Genomic DNA, 18,886 nt, shown 5'->3' with positions numbered 1-18,886 from the left:
AACGATTACTGTATATTTCTCGTTGTTGCCTTCCAGGTCCACAAGGACCAATTCTTCCAAAGGTGCCGCCATAGCCGCCATGTTCTTACTGCAAATGCCTCACCTCGCGAGCCGCAGTAATGAAAGTAGGAAGTGACGACAAAATCTATGACGTCACATGAACACGAAAACGCTTTGACAGCTTACTGCCGCGTATATTGGAACGGATTTACAGTGCTGCCAGTACTGCAAGTGAATAGCGAAACGCAGCCTATGTTGCGTCCCTAAAGCCCGTATCAGACTACGGATTGGGATTGAGATTGGATTGAAAATTAATCAATCAGAATAAAGAAAACTAACCTCAAGTTTAGTGAACTTTGCTCTAATTGGTCAAATTTAAATCCAATCTCAACCCTAAGAGCAAAAAGTCGACTTTTACTGAAACTAACTTGGCAGAGAAGTCGACTTTTTTAAGGACGAAAGTCAACTTCAAGTCGACTTGAAGTCGGCGAATGTCGCAAAAACCACCGACTTAAAGTCGACTTCCCGTCATGATGAAAAGTCGACTTTCCGTCATGATGAAAAGTCGACTTCCCGTCATGATAAAAAGTCGACTTCCCGCCAACTTTTAAAGTCAATAAAATAAACCGCCTCGTACGTCTGGAGGTCGGTTGTGTATCTTGAAACAAAGTGAAAATGACAAAAGTTAACAGATTTGACTAGATTTTGATAAATAAAATCGTAGATACGCTAATGAATTTTCTCACTTTTGTAATTTTTACCTCATTATTTCAAGATACACAATCGACCCCTTGCTAGAGGGCTAAAACTGATGCATTTCGATTTTTTTTTCATATATAAAATAATTTAATTATCTAAAAAACTGTATAATTACAATCCTAATGTTTTGTTCTTAATTACAAAGGCGGCCATATCTGTGCCACTTCTGCGTGCGCGGATTCCGGCAGCCACTTCTGGTAAGCTGACAACAGAACTAAAATTAAAACATTCCAGCGTTAATCGCGAAACAATATGCAAAATTAGCTATATAAATATATATAATATATATATATATATCATATTATCATAATGTTGTAAATATATAATAATATTGTTATATATATATTGTCACGACTTTTTCACTCCCGGAGCGGTCCGGGACGTGTGCCGGATCAAAAGGGAAAAGGAGAGCAGGATGGTAGGCCTCCCCTGTGATTCTCTCGCACCTCCGACACTCCACGAAACGATTCTAATGTTGGGCGCCAGACGCGTAAATTCGCGTCCGCGAAACCGCGAGAAACCAAAAACGAGACGCAAAACGAAATAAGTCGGTGTGCGAGGGAATGGCTAGCTCGACCTAATAGCAGGGCGGGGTTGATGGAGGGCAGCGCAGTATTCGGCGGGGTGACGCCTAATAACGAATGTCGTAACTCAAGCCATTAACATTTAAAGAATAACATTTATTCTGTAGAAAACTTTCGTAACTCAGTGATTGCCACTGGGGCTTTCAAAACAAACGCAAGTAACAGGTGATAGATAACGCGGGCGTCAAATTTTTAACATTTAAATATAATAACGCGGACGCCAGACATAAACGGAAAACTTACGTTAACTCAGCAAACGCGCGGAAGGCGCAGCAAGAGAACGTGTGAGGAAAACTAAACTTACAAAATCATCGAGATCACGTAATTTCACAGCTAATAATAGCCGAAAAGTTCGCGGACAAATAACATAAAATATCGGTACAAATTACGACTAACTACGACATAACGGAAACAAACGCGAAATCATAGCGCGAAATACCGCGAAATGATAATGCGCCACGCTCGGAGCGCGTGAACGCAAGTTCCCAAACCCGTGCAGGGATTCTATCGCCAAACATCTTAAACCAACGCAAAGAGCAATCTTAACCAACGCACAGAATAATCTTAAACTAACGCAACGAACGCGACGCGAGTAACGTCCCAACGCAAGAAAGAACGAACGCAACACGTGATATCGCCAGGGATATCCTCACGCGAAGAATAAGGCGCCGGGGCGCTCGACGAAACACGAAATACTAAATTAACGCGAGACAATATACGGAATTACCGCGACCAATATTATAACTAACGCGAAATGACCGATTTAGCCTAACGCAAGAAACCGAGAATACGCAAGTGATTCTGATCGAACGCAACACCCGCGATCGTCAGCAATCGTCCAACGCGAAAAATGATGCGCCGAGACACTCGGCATAACGCGAAATACTCGAATTAACGCGAGAAAGATACGGAATTACCGCGAGGGATAACAAGACGCAACATTAGGTCGACGCGAATGGTATCTTAAGGCGAACCACAACCTTTCGCGAATAATCTCTCAACGCAGCCGATATCGCGAGGATAGTCTAAATGTCCGAACGCGAATCGTGAGTAACGCAATTATACCAACGCGAATATCCCTCTGACGCCATTAATTACGCGTACAGAATCTAAGGTTCGACCGGGCGAAATACTACGCCTAACGAGACACGCGGTCGTGAACGTGAAGGGCGCGAGAAATTGCGTATTCGCTACCGCACGTCGTCATCGACGCGCCTACCGCGATCTCCAGAGGTTCGTATTTTTCGATCGCGATCCCACGGCCACGAGACCATTCCGGTGCCCCTCGCTCTCGCTATCGATCGCTAAATACGCCTTGTCGGCGGATACGCTAATTATCGCGAATTTTCCCGAGCGAGAGCGCGACCCGGGGAGCGGTGTCGTGGCTTTACATAATATGTTACCGAGGCAACCTCACCGTAGGCAGATCCTCTCCCGAGGGTCCTCGCCGTCGTCCCAAGGGTCGCGAAGATAGCAGCCGGACGTCGTACTCAGCTCCGGAATGCGAGACAATACCGCGACTTGACTCTAGACGTGCGTCGATTTCCGAGGACGATTTACGAATGCTCCCGAAATTTCGCTCGATGGCGGAATCGATAGCGCACCCCACCCCGGGCGTACGCGGCCCCGCGACGTTGGAGCGCGGACCAATGAGGGGTGAGCTCGCAGGCTCGCGGCGGATTCGTGCGTAGGGCCGTGAATTACGGCTTTCCGCAGGGCGCTAAACGGCCCTTCGCTCGCGCGGCAAATTTTCCGGGATTCTTCCCGGCGGCGGACGGGACGTGTCTGCCTCCGTGTTCCTTCCCGCACCGGTTCGGGAATGGTGGCCATCCATCCCGGAATCCGGTCAGCAGTGTGAGGAGGACAGATGGGCTGATTTTTGCCCCGGCGTCCCGGGGCCCCGCCATTATGGGTCCGCCCGCCGCTGTGTCACGCGCCGCGCGCGTGTTCCTGCGCTCCGTCGCTTTCGGTGGCCCGCGGGTCGCTTCGATCCGCTTTCCGTCGTCCGATCTCTCGCCGTTATCCTTTTCGTCGACTCCGCTTACGCTTCCTCTGTATTCTCTCAGGAACTCCAGTCTCAGCTCGGTGAGGCGCCACGCAATAATACAAAATAAAAAAGGATCAGAATACCGTAACGCAATTATAATATGCCCCTGGAGATCTCGCATCGATTCGTTGAACCGTCCTCGGGCATGAAAAAGGTCGCGAAACCCGCGCCTTGTGACGGCGGCGGGGCGCTGCAACGATGCAGCGAAACTGCAACGTCACAACACCCCACCCCAAGAGGGAGCATACCGGGCTCGGTTGCCTCCACTTTAGCCACTCGCCTCCCCGGGGTTACCGTGAGAGCGCTCGTGCGATCGAGATCTCCAGCGAAGGGCTCCAGACCAACACAAGATGTGACGATACAAAACACAAAAAAAAATCACACAAAAATAATAGTCCTTATTCTAGTCCCCTTCCCACGCGTCGCAAGAACCTCGGAATCGTAGTTCGGAACGCAAGTTTCGACCGTTTCCCTTCGTGTACCGACACGACGCAAGTCGGACTTTTACGATGGCCTACGATGATTAGTTGCCTCGCGCTTGGTGCCGACCGCCTAAACCCATGTTAAATGTCGACCGCCCTTCTATTTCCTAGGACGCGTCGACGATTCAACCACGCTAAGTGTCGACCGACCTTCTATTTCCTAGGACGCGTCGACGACAGTTTCGCCAGCGTCGACCGCCCTTCTATTTCCTAGGACGCGTCGACGCCAACGGGGCTGCACCCCTTAGTAGCCCGGTACGCCGGCTTGTACCGTGGCTAAGTTCGCTACGCCGTTTTCGGCGAGCACACCAACACCAACGCGAAATGACGCGCCGACCCCAGAACGGGAGCGCAACTTTATTTCCATCGTGGCTCTACTGCGTATTATCAGGCTTACGCGGCAACGCTTACTCTCGGATACGACGATTACTCTAACGGCGATGTTTTTCGCAATTCGGAAACTAACGACGGGACGGAGGTCTCGGGGGTGGGTTCAAGGATTTCACTCTATTTAAAAAAACTTAACCGTGATAAGGTTTTAAATCCTTAACGTGGATTTTTCCTACCGAGTTGCCTAACGAATCGGCGAGTTCATACACGACTGGCGACAGAATCCTGTAAACGGTAAAAGGGCCATGGAAGTCGGTAGCGAGTTTTACCGTGTATGCTAACGGGAACCTTTACCTCCCCCCTCACGCTCGCGGTTCGACTAGTCGCGGTCATCACACGTCTCCCGCCGGTCGAAGTGAATTCGCGGGGAACACGCCGAGCGCGGCCACGGTGTCGCGTTGTTTCCCCCCCGGATTGCGATTAGCGCACTTGGGCGTTCGGTATGCTAAATCCGGGAAGAAAGAGTATTCGGGCGGGGGAGGAGCGCAATAGTTTTGCGCGGCACGGCAACTCGCCTCTGCACGCGCGGCCCATAGTTCGAGCGCGTCCATATCTTGAACCGAGTCTCGATGTATCTGCGTCTGTAAATGGGGAAGCATATGTCGGTGTGCGTAACCGACCTTTTCCTCCTCGCGCCACGGCGGCGATAATCGATCGAAGAGCGTTTTTAAGCACGTCAGGTAGTCCGTCACGGACTCCTGTTCCCCCTGCGTACGCCGCATTATCTCGTCGCGAAGTGCGAACTGAAAATCCGGGTCTCCGAAACGGGTACGCCACGCGGTTTTAAACGCGGTCCATGTCGTCAGGCGCTCCCGCTTCCCGCGAAACCAATAAAGCGCAATACCCGATAGGAAGAACGGGAGGCATCGCAGCATATCCTCGTCCGCCACGGGGATCAATTCGCGGCCCTCCTCGACACGCAACAGAAACGTCTCGGCATCCTCTCCGCGCGCGCCCGAAAACTTTAAGTCCCATTTCCGCATGATATTATAGATGGTCGTCGCGGAGTTACCGTTCGGAGCTGGCGAGGCTCTAGGCGCGTGACTCCGGGAAACGTCTGATTCATGATCTAAGTGATCGAGGTACGGAGGCGCGCCCATCGCCGCGGACGGGCTATCCGGACGGATGTCCCCCGCCGGGATTTCGAGATATCCGGTGCTGACCGGGTGGTTCGCTTCGACCCCCGTCATTTGGTTTAGTTCGAGGTTTGCCGCGCGGGTTGACTCGAAGTCGGTCACGCGGTTCGATTCACGACGCGCGGCCGTCAACAAGCGTAACAAGCGAAGCGTCAACTCGGGGTCGGATCCGTCGGTCGGTAGCTCGCGTCGACTTAACTCGGCGATTCGCTCGTCGCGCGAAGCGTGGATAATCCACTCGTCGGTGAGCTCGATTGGATCCATTTCGAAAAATTGCTAAATTTTATTAAACGCTAAATCTACCTCTCGCGAGAAACCGACGGAATCCTACTGTGCTCCCAAAAAAGAAAAGTATCGCTAATCGTCCGACCGAATCATTCACTAAATTCGCGAAATTTCATTCATCACGATGTTCCATTCTCAAGTCGAGTAACATAACACGCGAACAATACACGCGAAAGGAATGCGAAGGTAACTCGAGAGTAATAGTTTTTCCGAAGCGGCCTTCCGCCGACGTAAACAGAATTCCGATGGTATCGCGATCGCGCTTTCTCCAAATTCCAACGCTCTATTTGGCCGCAATTATTATCGCGAATCTAACGCTAACCCACCCAAACACATTTATTTAAATAATGCTCCCAAATAAGGTTTCATACAAAACTGAAAGAAAGTGGTTAAGCAATTTATACCAGAACACGAGATAGCATAACACAAATAATATCGCATCAAGAACATAGCATATATAACATAAGGATAGGGTCAATTCTTTATTTCGACAAACACAATATTAATTCAATAGGAAATCCGCGAAAACCTTGTCACCCGCACGAAATCGCTAATGCCCTGTACGTAATTGTCTTGCAACGATCTTCGGCTGCCCCACGTTGGGCGCCAAATTTTGTCACGACTTTTTCACTCCCGGAGCGGTCCGGGACGTGTGCCGGATCAAAAGGGAAAAGGAGAGCAGGATGGTAGGCCTCCCCTGTGATTCTCTCGCACCTCCGACACTCCACGAAACGATTCTAATGTTGGGCGCCAGACGCGTAAATTCGCGTCCGCGAAACCGCGAGAAACCAAAAACGAGACGCAAAACGAAATAAGTCGGTGTGCGAGGGAATGGCTAGCTCGACCTAATAGCAGGGCGGGGTTGATGGAGGGCAGCGCAGTATTCGGCGGGGTGACGCCTAATAACGAATGTCGTAACTCAAGCCATTAACATTTAAAGAATAACATTTATTCTGTAGAAAACTTTCGTAACTCAGTGATTGCCACTGGGGCTTTCAAAACAAACGCAAGTAACAGGTGATAGATAACGCGGGCGTCAAATTTTTAACATTTAAATATAATAACGCGGACGCCAGACATAAACGGAAAACTTACGTTAACTCAGCAAACGCGCGGAAGGCGCAGCAAGAGAACGTGTGAGGAAAACTAAACTTACAAAATCATCGAGATCACGTAATTTCACAGCTAATAATAGCCGAAAAGTTCGCGGACAAATAACATAAAATATCGGTACAAATTACGACTAACTACGACATAACGGAAACAAACGCGAAATCATAGCGCGAAATACCGCGAAATGATAATGCGCCACGCTCGGAGCGCGTGAACGCAAGTTCCCAAACCCGTGCAGGGATTCTATCGCCAAACATCTTAAACCAACGCAAAGAGCAATCTTAACCAACGCACAGAATAATCTTAAACTAACGCAACGAACGCGACGCGAGTAACGTCCCAACGCAAGAAGGAACGAACGCAACACGTGATATCGCCAGGGATATCCTCACGCGAAGAATAAGGCGCCGGGGCGCTCGACGAAACACGAAATACTAAATTAACGCGAGACAATATACGGAATTACCGCGACCAATATTATAACTAACGCGAAATGACCGATTTAGCCTAACGCAAGAAACCGAGAATACGCAAGTGATTCTGATCGAACGCAACACCCGCGATCGTCAGCAATCGTCCAACGCGAAAAATGATGCGCCGAGACACTCGGCATAACGCGAAATACTCGAATTAACGCGAGAAAGATACGGAATTACCGCGAGGGATAACAAGACGCAACATTAGGTCGACGCGAATGGTATCTTAAGGCGAACCACAACCTTTCGCGAATAATCTCTCAACGCAGCCGATATCGCGAGGATAGTCTAAATGTCCGAACGCGAATCGTGAGTAACGCAATTATACCAACGCGAATATCCCTCTGACGCCATTAATTACGCGTACAGAATCTAAGGTTCGACCGGGCGAAATACTACGCCTAACGAGACACGCGGTCGTGAACGTGAAGGGCGCGAGAAATTGCGTATTCGCTACCGCACGTCGTCATCGACGCGCCTACCGCGATCTCCAGAGGTTCGTATTTTTCGATCGCGATCCCACGGCCACGAGACCATTCCGGTGCCCCTCGCTCTCGCTATCGATCGCTAAATACGCCTTGTCGGCGGATACGCTAATTATCGCGAATTTTCCCGAGCGAGAGCGCGACCCGGGGAGCGGTGTCGTGGCTTTACATAATATGTTACCGAGGCAACCTCACCGTAGGCAGATCCTCTCCCGAGGGTCCTCGCCGTCGTCCCAAGGGTCGCGAAGATAGCAGCCGGACGTCGTACTCAGCTCCGGAATGCGAGACAATACCGCGACTTGACTCTAGACGTGCGTCGATTTCCGAGGACGATTTACGAATGCTCCCGAAATTTCGCTCGATGGCGGAATCGATAGCGCACCCCACCCCGGGCGTACGCGGCCCCGCGACGTTGGAGCGCGGACCAATGAGGGGTGAGCTCGCAGGCTCGCGGCGGATTCGTGCGTAGGGCCGTGAATTACGGCTTTCCGCAGGGCGCTAAACGGCCCTTCGCTCGCGCGGCAAATTTTCCGGGATTCTTCCCGGCGGCGGACGGGACGTGTCTGCCTCCGTGTTCCTTCCCGCACCGGTTCGGGAATGGTGGCCATCCATCCCGGAATCCGGTCAGCAGTGTGAGGAGGACAGATGGGCTGATTTTTGCCCCGGCGTCCCGGGGCCCCGCCATTATGGGTCCGCCCGCCGCTGTGTCACGCGCCGCGCGCGTGTTCCTGCGCTCCGTCGCTTTCGGTGGCCCGCGGGTCGCTTCGATCCGCTTTCCGTCGTCCGATCTCTCGCCGTTATCCTTTTCGTCGACTCCGCTTACGCTTCCTCTGTATTCTCTCAGGAACTCCAGTCTCAGCTCGGTGAGGCGCCACGCAATAATACAAAATAAAAAAGGATCAGAATACCGTAACGCAATTATAATATGCCCCTGGAGATCTCGCATCGATTCGTTGAACCGTCCTCGGGCATGAAAAAGGTCGCGAAACCCGCGCCTTGTGACGGCGGCGGGGCGCTGCAACGATGCAGCGAAACTGCAACGTCACAATATATATATATATATATAATATTATAAATATAATATCCACAGACTTTTATACTAGACCACTAACATCTATGGACGCACTGCCGAAAAGCTGATGCGAGTGCGAGGTGCAAGTGGTATATAGTGAAGGGTGCGGCCATATTGAATTAAGTCACTATCAGGTGTTCAGTTGCTCATGATGTGCGTTTATCTGCTTTCGTTATTACAGTACATAACGAAGCAGGCGAATGTTTTTGTGTTAAATATTGGTACATGTTATCAATAAGTTTGTAAGTCATGCCTTCGACGTGTAGCGTACTTGGATGCCGAAATCGAACCACTACTCCTGTAGTATTAAACCCTTTTTTTGGACATTCTGTATATGCCAGACTATTGTATAGAAATCTTGTATAAAACCACTTGTATAGAATCTGTAGTATAGCATATCTTGACTAAAATCAACATGGCGGCAAGCATCACGGCCGAGATGCCTGTCAGCGGTCTAGTATTGTATAGAAGTCTATGATAATATCTAAATATTATTTTATAAATTAAAATCTCACATTTTTTATCCGAACCCCAGATTTCTAGCAGTTTGTATTTGGACACGACTCCCTGCGACTGCAGCGTTTGTACTATTATCCCAGTGAGAAATACCTCATCAAAACGATATCAAATTGACGTCAAATAGATGAAATTTTCATCTATTTGACGTCAATTTGATATCGTTTTGATGAGGTATTTCTCACTGGGATTGCTTGAGTGCGTGGTATCAATCTGAAAAAATCGTATTGAATTGATGTAATCTATTCGATGAATCAACGTGAAATTGAAAGGAGATAGAATAACGATTTACCTGGCCTATGACTTGGTGATGCTCCCAGGTGTCGTCAGCAGCGACGGGACAAATCGTTTCAGCTTAGGGCACACTTGACCCTCCAAGAAGAAATGCGCGAACCACTTGACACCGTCCACGGATGCTTTATATCCATCGATGGTAGTGCCCATCCGGCCTTTCCGAATGTACCAGACACGCGGCAAATGATCTTTCCGGTTCCTTGATTATATCTATAAATGAGAATAATATTCGATCATAATGAAGATTAATATCTTTATAAATAAGTAGGAAAAACATTATAAAGCAACAATTGTGATAAAAATACCTTGGCGGTGGTTCACTAAGATGGCATAGCATGGGAGCGAATTTCGGCAATCATTCGGGTTCTATCGCCGTGACACCTCGCATGTATGTACATCTTATTCGTTTCGTACACCTCTTTATAAACCACCTATTCCGGACTGATTTTCCGTAGAACGCACGAAGAATGCATGAATACGGTTCCTCCATTTCTGGTGTTCTGAAAGATGGTTCAGAATGGAGAGCTGTCGCATTCAATAGGTCTTAATTATCGATGATAATTAATAACACACCGTACCTAACCTGTAAGCATGTTTCCACTTGGCCTTATCCTGATCCTCTTTTACCTCGTCGGGCAAAACCTTTCTTGCGACTTGATCCGCCATACCTGCAAGAACTATCTGGCGCAGCAATTTCGCTTCCATGTCGGTTGGTAACGGCATTCTGTAACAATTCCTCGCACTCGCGTAAGCTCTGCTCCTCCAGCCTCCTCGAGATTCGCCGCCATATTGATAATGCATGACGCGCCGCTTGACTGTTTTCCGTCTTTTTAGAAGTCGACTATTTAGAAGTCGAGTTTTAGTCGATTTTCCGTCATTTTTAGAAGTCGACTAGAAGTCGACTTATAAAAGTCAACTTGCCGTCGACTTTCCGTTAACTGTGCTCTTAGGGAATCTCAATCCGTAGTCTGATACGGGCATAACAGTTCAATATTATTAATATATGAAATTTATTATTGTAACATATATAATTTATTAACACAGAATAGACGAACAGAAGAATAGCGCTAAGGAACAGCGATGAAATTTCATTTTATATTCTGTACATATGTTAATATTAAACTGTTCCCTCCCACTCGGCATGTAATATTTCAGAAACATTTCTGCAAAATTCCATTTGAAATATTACACCTTTCATCAATATTTCAGAAATATTTCACGACCGTTTCTGCAACATTTCTGCAATGTTTCAATCGGCACAATTATTTCAAATGCAACTTTGCTGAAAGATTTCGGCAATATTTCTGAAATATTTCTGAAATATATCTACGAAATATTGCAGAAACACTTCAGAGATATTTCAAATACATTTTACACTGAGAAAAATGTTTTGTATTAGCAAACAAAATTTTGTTACTGACGCAAAAACTGAAATATTTTGATATGTGAAAAATAAAATATTTTGTTACCGGAACAAAAAAAATATATTAAGCCATGTGCGTATAGCCGCCGCGCATTTGTCCGAAGAAATCCGCTCTCTCAGCCGGTCACCCATCCAAGTAGTATACCGGCGCCTTGTTGCTTGACATCGATGATCGAACAGGGTAGTGGTGATCCTCTGACTCTGACGCTTCTTTCTTTCTTATACTTGCTTATTTTGGTGAGCATAAAAAGCTATCGCATAACAATATTAACAATACAGATATACGAATAAATCTTTTTTGCCAGTCAGCGTCGAATATTATTTTATATTAAATATTATTAAATATTTTATATTTTATATTAAAAATGCCATATGACAAAATTTGGAATATCAGAAAATTCTTAATAAAAGAAACAAAATGCAATAATATGCAATAATTATATAATAATAAATTTAATTTTTTATAAGTTCTAAAGTCTGTCAGCAACTTTTCGGAAATATTACAAATGCACTGTTGTATGTGAAACATTCAAAAATATAACGCGTGCAATGTAAACGTAATAATAGTTTATCATTTATTAGAGAAATGTTTCTGAACCATTACATCTGCAATATTTCTTCTGCAATATTGTAGAAATTTACTGCCTGCAATTCAATTTTTCATTACCTACGCAATCTTTCAGAAATTTTTCAGAAATATTTTAAATGCAATGTTGCGTTTGATATGTTACAGAAATATTATTCGTGCAATGCAAACGTAATATTACTTTTATAATGTTCCAGAAATATTTCTGAAATATTGCATCTGCTACATTTTTTTGCAATATTACAGAAACTTACAAATATTGTAAACAACTTTCTGAAAGATTTCAGAAATATTGTTAATGCAATATTATAAAAAACATGATGCAGGTACATTTCTGAAATATTTCAGATGCATAGTTACAAATGAAATGTTAACGAAATATTTCTGCACCATTTCCGAATATTTCAATATTTCAGCAACATAACATGCCGAGTGGGCTATTACCTGTTCCCTGTCCCCTATTTTTTTCATTGTGCGCAGCCCTTTACGCGTTGTTGTTCGTTGCCGTCCTTGAACAGGACCAGACATGTTTCAACACGTTACGCGCGTGTCCTTTGTCTGGACCATATTTTGGAGTTTCTATTTTTCCTTAGAGAGACTGCTGCACACACTAACAATCTCATTCTCTAAACAAAAAAGAAAATCTGGCAGGATGGACTAAAGTTAAGGTTTTCACACATAAAATTCCTTAAGGACGTAAAGCATACGCTTACGATAATTCATCAATCTCAATCGAGTTTGTAATCTACGGATCCCACTCGGCATGTTATGTTGCTGAAATATTGAAATATTCGGAAACAATGCAGAAACACTTCATTAACATCTCACTTGCAACTATGCATCTAAAATATTTCAAAAATGTACCTGTACCATGTTTTTTGCAATATTGCATTAACAATATGTCTGAAATCTTTCAGAAAGTTGTTTACAATATTTATAAGTTTCTGTAATATTGCAAAAAAAATGTAGCAGATGCAATATTTCAGAAACATTTCCAAAGCACTACAAAAGCACTATTACGTTTACTTTGCACGAATAATATTTCTGTAACATATCAAACGCAACACCGCATCTAAAATACCTGTGAAAAATCTCCGAAAGATTGCGTCGGTAATGAAAAATTGAATTGCAGGCAGTGAATTTTCTACAATATTGCGGGAGAAATATTGCAGATGCAACGGTTTAGAAACATTTCTGATGCATGATAAAACTATTATTACGTTTGCATTGCACGCGTTATATTTTTGAATGTTTCACATACAACATTGAATTTGTAATATTTCTGAAAAGTTGCTGACAGACTTTAGAACTTATAAAAAATTAAATTTATTATTATATAATTATTGCATTTTTTCTCTTTTATTAAGAATTTTCTGATATTCCAAATTTTGTCATATGGCATTTTTCTCCCGACTGCTGCCAACCTTCGGTTGGCGAAGACGAGGGAGTATGCGTTTCACTGGGGCCGAATCCATGGTGGAAAGAAAACAAGGTGTGCTCGTTAGAGGGGTCGAAATTGAGCATGTTCTGCGCAGACATGGCGACGGCCAAGCAAGCGCCATATTGAATATATATAGATATACTTTATGTACATACATACGTCAGAAGTGAACGTGTTTCGGCTTAATTTGTCTTTTTTAAAATGCCTATGTGTAGTGTAAGTGGATGCAAAAATAGAAGTGAGAATGCAAAAGAGAAAAATATTCAATTTTTCTCTTATCCAAAGGATGAAGAAACTGCGTTAAAATGGATGAAAGTTTCCAAGAAAAAAGTTAACCTAAAAAACGGTACGCTATTTTGAATCTATATAAATTATAATATTGAGGCATATATTTTTAATACTTTATTGAAATTAATTTTTGTAGCTCGCATATGCTCTGTCCACTTTACACCAAGCTGTTATACAAACCAAAGCCAGCGTATTTAGCAAACTGCGAAAATTACTCGCCTAAGAAATTACGAAGACTTCATGATCATGCAATTCCAACACTTGCCACTATTGAAGGAAGGAGAAGTGCTAAAGGAAGTGCAAAATCAACACAACATAATAAATGTTAGTGAAAACAGCGGGTGTGTATTATTGTATTATATAAAATGTTTTCTTATTATAATATGTGAAGATTGCAATAAATTCTATTTACAATATCTTTTTTTAACAGCAAAAACAGTTTTAGTGAGTCCGAGACCAATTTGATCGACACTTCAATGGAAAATAAAACAGAAACATGTTTTATGCAATCTTCAAAAGAAAATGCTAGGTACAATTTTATTGATTTCATGCGTATTAACGACTTCATTGCTGTACAAGAAATTATTGCATGTTGTTTTATATTTTCATTTCTTAAATATTTTTTACTTTCAGCAGTGCAAGTTAAGCCTGATTGGGTTTTAATAGTATCAGATGGTCATTTGATTTATCCCTCTGATCATTTCATTGAAGCAGCGTTAATTAATGAACAAGATTTTTGAAGAATTTCACGGAACTTCTGGCTTATCTAAAAATTTCAGACTGTAACTAAATTAACAATGGAAAAAATGCCAGAAGAGTATGGTATACCTGAAGAAGTAATGCTATGTCTTGTTCGTACAAGAACGTACATAAGATTGCGAAAAATTAATAAGAAATTAGTGTCTGATGTAAAAAAAAACGTTTATACAAAAAAGTTTCAAAATTCATGTATTGAAATCTGTAATATCAGCGTGCCACATATGTTCATTTTCACATATCAATTTCTTGTATACTATTCAATAATAAACTTATTGAACACAACTTCTCGTGTTATTAAAATAAAATATTTATTACATTTATTGAAATTGCTGTATTTAAATAAACCTATCTTATATCCACAATATTTTTAAAACTTCAGAAAATTATTTACTTTTTCCTCATACATCTATTATATTGTTCAATTCATGCTTCTTTTACATTTATTTTAATATTTCTTTATATATAATTTTAACATTTTTTACTTAAAATTAATTATTACATGAAATAAAATTGCATTATATGCAGAACAGAAAAAGAACTTAATTCTCATTTAAAAAACTGCGGTCTTAATTCTATTGGCCAATAAACCAATATGTCTCCAGCTTGGCCTAACACACTCATTGGTTATTAGAAAGAATGCGCAACAGCATACCTTGTTTTCTTTCCACCATGGCCGAACCTTTGTTACCTTAGTTCTCGATAATTACAACATACTATGATATGTGCTTCCGTATATAAGTTTCTTATTGATCAAGCAAGGTTTATAGCTTATAATTATCATTAATCGTTGTGTTAAATAAAAAGCGAAAAAACGATATATTACATTTATACGTTCTCTTATTGGCTATCGACTGAGTTACAGAGGAAATTGATTAACCAATGACATGCATCCGCATGGGGAATTTTAGTAATTTCCAGTTACCTCTATTGAGCTCCGGCAGAACGTACAGCTGTTCTGTTCATCGCTGCACGCTCATTGGATATCGCTCGTCGTGCACGATGTTATCGCGCGCGCTGGTCTGCTCTATTGCTCACATGTCATATTTGGCCGGTAGTTAGAGGTTAAGTTTGTTTATACAGGTTTAATCTTTACAAAATTAAATAAAAATATAATAAATAGTGTGATAAACAGTAATACACTGCCTAATACAAGTTTGTTTATCGAATCATTTCCTTGGAAATACCATGTGGTATCAAGTATCTTATATGTGTGTATACATACAGGGTGTCAAGTAATAAGCGGATCACTGCTCGTGATGCCTGTGATGGGCAGTTAAAGCGGATTAAAGTGAATCGAAAAGTCTTTTACTGTTTTGTAAGTATTTCAATAATAAATAAGAAAATAATTAATAAAGATACGCGAATCAAGATGCGTTCGTGCGAATCGACGAGAAAGGAGCAGCCCAATGTTTACGTTGCTAGGCCGCGGCGAGATATTGGGAGGAACGCTATGTTTATAACAAAAATTATTAACTATACATGAGTGACACTCATTGTCGTTATTGTTTATAAAGCACTCCTCTCATAATATTTCGCTATGCACATAGTAACGTAAACGTTGGGCTGCTCCTTCTCGTCAAATCGTGTGGATGCACACTGATTAATTCTTTTATCTTTATTAATTAATTTCTCATTAATTATTGAGAAACTTACAGTACGATAAAGGACGTTTAATTTGATTCAGTTTAATTCGCTCTTTCTGTCCACGAGAAGTGGCCCGCTTATTACCTAACACCCTGTATATACATGTTTATATAATTGTAAATTTAAATTTATTATATATAAATAAAAATCATTAAAAATGCCAAAAAGATAGAGAAAATTACTTGTCATAATTAATCTCATATATTATTGTGTATAGGATTTAGATTATGCCTATAGTGCCTACATTTTCAACTATTTATATATTATAAAATATACTTCTGCATAGCATAGAAATATAAATATTGCTTTTAAAAGTATGAAATAAATAAATAATTAAAATCTTGCAACTGCAGCAAAAAGATTGTAAACAAAAATTATAATAAAATTAAAAAAATGAAAACTTAAAAATTAATCAGTAAAAAAACAGATTAAAAAAACTAAAAATTAAAGAATTAAAAAATTTAATAAAAACAAAAATTATAATAATAGAAAACAAAATACAAAAAACAAGAACTTAGAAATTAATTGGTAAAGAGTTAGTTTAAAAAAAAATAGACTCCCGACTGCTGCCTAAAGTAAGTTAAATAATAATAAAAAACCAAAAATTTTAAAAAGTTAAAAACAAAAACTTATATAAAAAAATTAAATTAAAAAATTGTTTAAAAAAAAAAAGACTCCCGACTGCTGCCTAAACTAGGTTAAATTAAATGCAAAAAATAAAAATTAATAAATAAAAACAAACTTATAAAAAAAATAAATTTAATAACTAAAATTTAAAATAAAATGTAAAAACAAAAACATACAAAAAAAATTTAAAAACAAAAATTTATACAAAAATAAATTTAACTAAAAACAAGTTTAAAAAGTTTAAAATAATTTAAAAAAATTTAAAAACAAAAACTTTACCAACAAAAACAGGTTTAAAAAGTTTAAAATAATAAAAAAAAATTTAAAAACAAAAACTTATACAAAAATAAATTTAACCAAAAACAGGTTTAAAAAGTTTAAATAATAAAAACAACAAGTCTTAAAAATTAATTGGTATATAAGACAGGTTTATTTGGTAATAAAAATGTAATACACATATAATAATAAGTATAAAGTACAAAATTAAAAACTTCTAAAAATTTAAAATAATATTAATTATAAAATATTAAGACAATTGACACACTATTAGGAAATATTATCTAGTAACAAATATGATTGAAAATATATACAAATACTTGATTACTTACTACAATTTATTCTTCTTATTATTATATTAGGCATTACAGATATAATTATTAATTGCATATTTTAAAAAAGCAGTCGGGAGACGCCATGCCAAGTATTTCTCAATCACGTTTTAGATGTCAAAGAAAATTCTGTATTTAAGTTGTTTAACTGCGTACAGAAAAAAAGAAGCAAAAATATATGTTGAAATATTAAGTATAAAATTTGGCGTGGCGTCTCCCGACTGCTTTTTTAAAATATGCAATTAATAATTATATCTGTAATGCCTAATATAATAATAAGAAGAATAAATTGTAGTAAGTAATCAAGTATTTGTATATATTTTCAATCATATTTGTTATTAAATAATATTTCCTAATAGTGTGTCAATTGTCTTAATATTTTATAATTAATATTATTTTAAATTTTTAGAAGTTTTTAATTTTGTACTTTATACTTATTATTATATGTATATTACATTTTTATTACCAAATAAATCTGTCTTATATACCAATTAATTTTTAAGACTTGTTGTTTTTATTATTTAAACTTTTTAAACCTGTTTTTGGTTAAATTTATTTTTGTATAAGTTTTTGTTTTTAAATTTTTTTTTATTATTTTAAACTTTTTAAACCTGTTTTTGTTGGTAAAGTTTTTGTTTTTAAATTTTTTTATTAATATAAAATATAAAATATTTAATAATATTTAATATAAAATAATATTCGACGCTGACTGGCAAAAAAGATTTATTCGTATATCTGTATTGTTAATATTGTTATGCGATAGCTTTATGCTCACCAAAATAAGCAAGTATAAGAAAGAAAGAAGCGTCAGAGTCAGAGAATCACCACTACCCTGTTCGATCATCGATGTCAAGCGACAAGGCGCCGGTATATATACTACTTGGATGGGTGACCGGTTGAGAGAGCGGATTTCTTCGGACAAACGCGCGACGGCTATACGCACATATACGGCTTAATATATTTTTTTTTGTTCCGGTAATAAAATATTTTATTTTTCACATATCAACAAATAGTTTTTGCGTCAGTAAGAAAATTTTGTTTGCTAATATGAAACATTTTTTTAGTGTAAAATGTATTTAAAACATCTCTGAAGTGTTTCCGCAATATTTCGTAGATATATTTGAGAAATACTTCATAACATTGCCGAAATCTTTCAGCATGGTCGCATTTGAAATAATTGCGGACATTGAAACATTGCCGAAATGATGTAGAAACGGTCGTGAAAAATTTTTGAAATACTAATGAAAGATGTAATATTTCAAATGGAATTTTGCAGAAATGCCTTTGAAATATTACATGCCGAGTGGGATGACACACAATACTCGATTGGAATTGGTCAATTTTCTTACGCTTACGTCTTACGTCTTACGTCTTTACGCAGTTCTAGCATCGTGGACACAAGGCTTTAGATTGGTTAACGACAGATGACGCGACGCGTGACGCGCACAGTGGAAACTCAGCCTAACGTCAATAAGGGCTCATGCACAATGCCGACAGGTAGCGGCGTCGTCACTTGTGAAATGATCAATTTGTTATTTTTTTTAATAAAAATGCAATAAATCATTAAAGTAATGATGGAGCAACGCGTAGCAATTAAGGAGCAATCGTTTTATGTTGGAAATATTTGCAGAAGACTGTGAGAAATGTATTTTTCCAAGAAAATGAACAGTTCTTTGTTAAAATATCATACAAAATTAATTATACGAATGGAGCAATTGAATATCCCAATAGAGCAAGCGAGAAACAGTTATTCTACCAAAAATCAATAGAAAATGTTGATTAAACTCTTTGAGATATAGTTATAAACGATAGAGCTGTTATATTACGTTTGAATATTTCCGCCAATGGCTGCCGAGCCATATAGTTACAAT

At 40.3% G+C, this 18,886-nt stretch overlaps 1 protein-coding gene and 1 long non-coding RNA gene across 7 annotated transcripts; one reads left to right on the top strand and one right to left on the bottom strand.

Moving 5' to 3' along the window:
- Positions 1–822: 822 nt before the first annotated feature.
- On the bottom strand, positions 823–15,073 carry LOC139776869 (uncharacterized). 5 transcript variants are annotated; one of them, XR_011719217.1, is made up of 6 exons: positions 10,218–10,627; positions 9,945–10,139; positions 9,638–9,849; positions 9,345–9,558; positions 2,761–8,791; positions 823–973 (listed from the first exon to the last, which is right to left on the bottom strand). XR_011719217.1 is itself a non-coding variant. In XM_071713863.1 (5 exons), the coding sequence occupies exon 5, from the start codon at positions 5,660–5,662 to the stop codon at positions 4,595–4,597; it is 1,068 nt and encodes a 355-aa protein (XP_071569964.1). In that variant the 5' UTR covers positions 5,663–8,791; positions 9,345–9,558; positions 9,638–9,849; positions 9,945–10,139; positions 10,213–10,632; the 3' UTR covers positions 1,419–4,594. The 5 variants fall into 5 exon arrangements, 3 of the variants coding, with proteins under 3 accessions (XP_071569964.1, XP_071569966.1, XP_071569963.1); XM_071713863.1 differs by lacking the exon at positions 823–973 and having other exon boundaries at positions 1,419–8,791; positions 10,213–10,632; XM_071713865.1 differs by lacking the exon at positions 823–973 and having other exon boundaries at positions 1,419–8,791; positions 10,223–10,631.
- Positions 13,229–14,456, top strand: LOC139776851 (uncharacterized). 2 transcript variants are annotated; one of them, XR_011719214.1, is made up of 4 exons: positions 13,229–13,435; positions 13,514–13,718; positions 13,808–13,906; positions 14,014–14,456. It is a non-coding gene; the product is annotated as an uncharacterized lncRNA (long non-coding RNA). The 2 variants fall into 2 exon arrangements; XR_011719213.1 differs by having other exon boundaries at positions 14,011–14,456.
- Positions 15,074–18,886: the final 3,813 nt, after the last annotated feature.

This window comes from Temnothorax nylanderi, unplaced genomic scaffold (genome assembly GCF_030848795.1).
Source record: "Temnothorax nylanderi isolate EJ_2023f unplaced genomic scaffold, tnyl_v1.0 TNYL_tig0130_pilon, whole genome shotgun sequence".
NCBI lineage: Eukaryota > Metazoa > Arthropoda > Insecta > Hymenoptera > Formicidae > Temnothorax > Temnothorax nylanderi.
This window is presented reverse-complemented; position numbering and strand designations above follow the sequence as displayed.

Excerpts from the sequence above, each read along its gene's own strand:
- LOC139776869 (XM_071713863.1), bottom strand. The coding sequence starts at position 5,662 with ATGGATCCAATCGAGCTCACCGACGAGTGGATTATCCACGCTTCGCGC.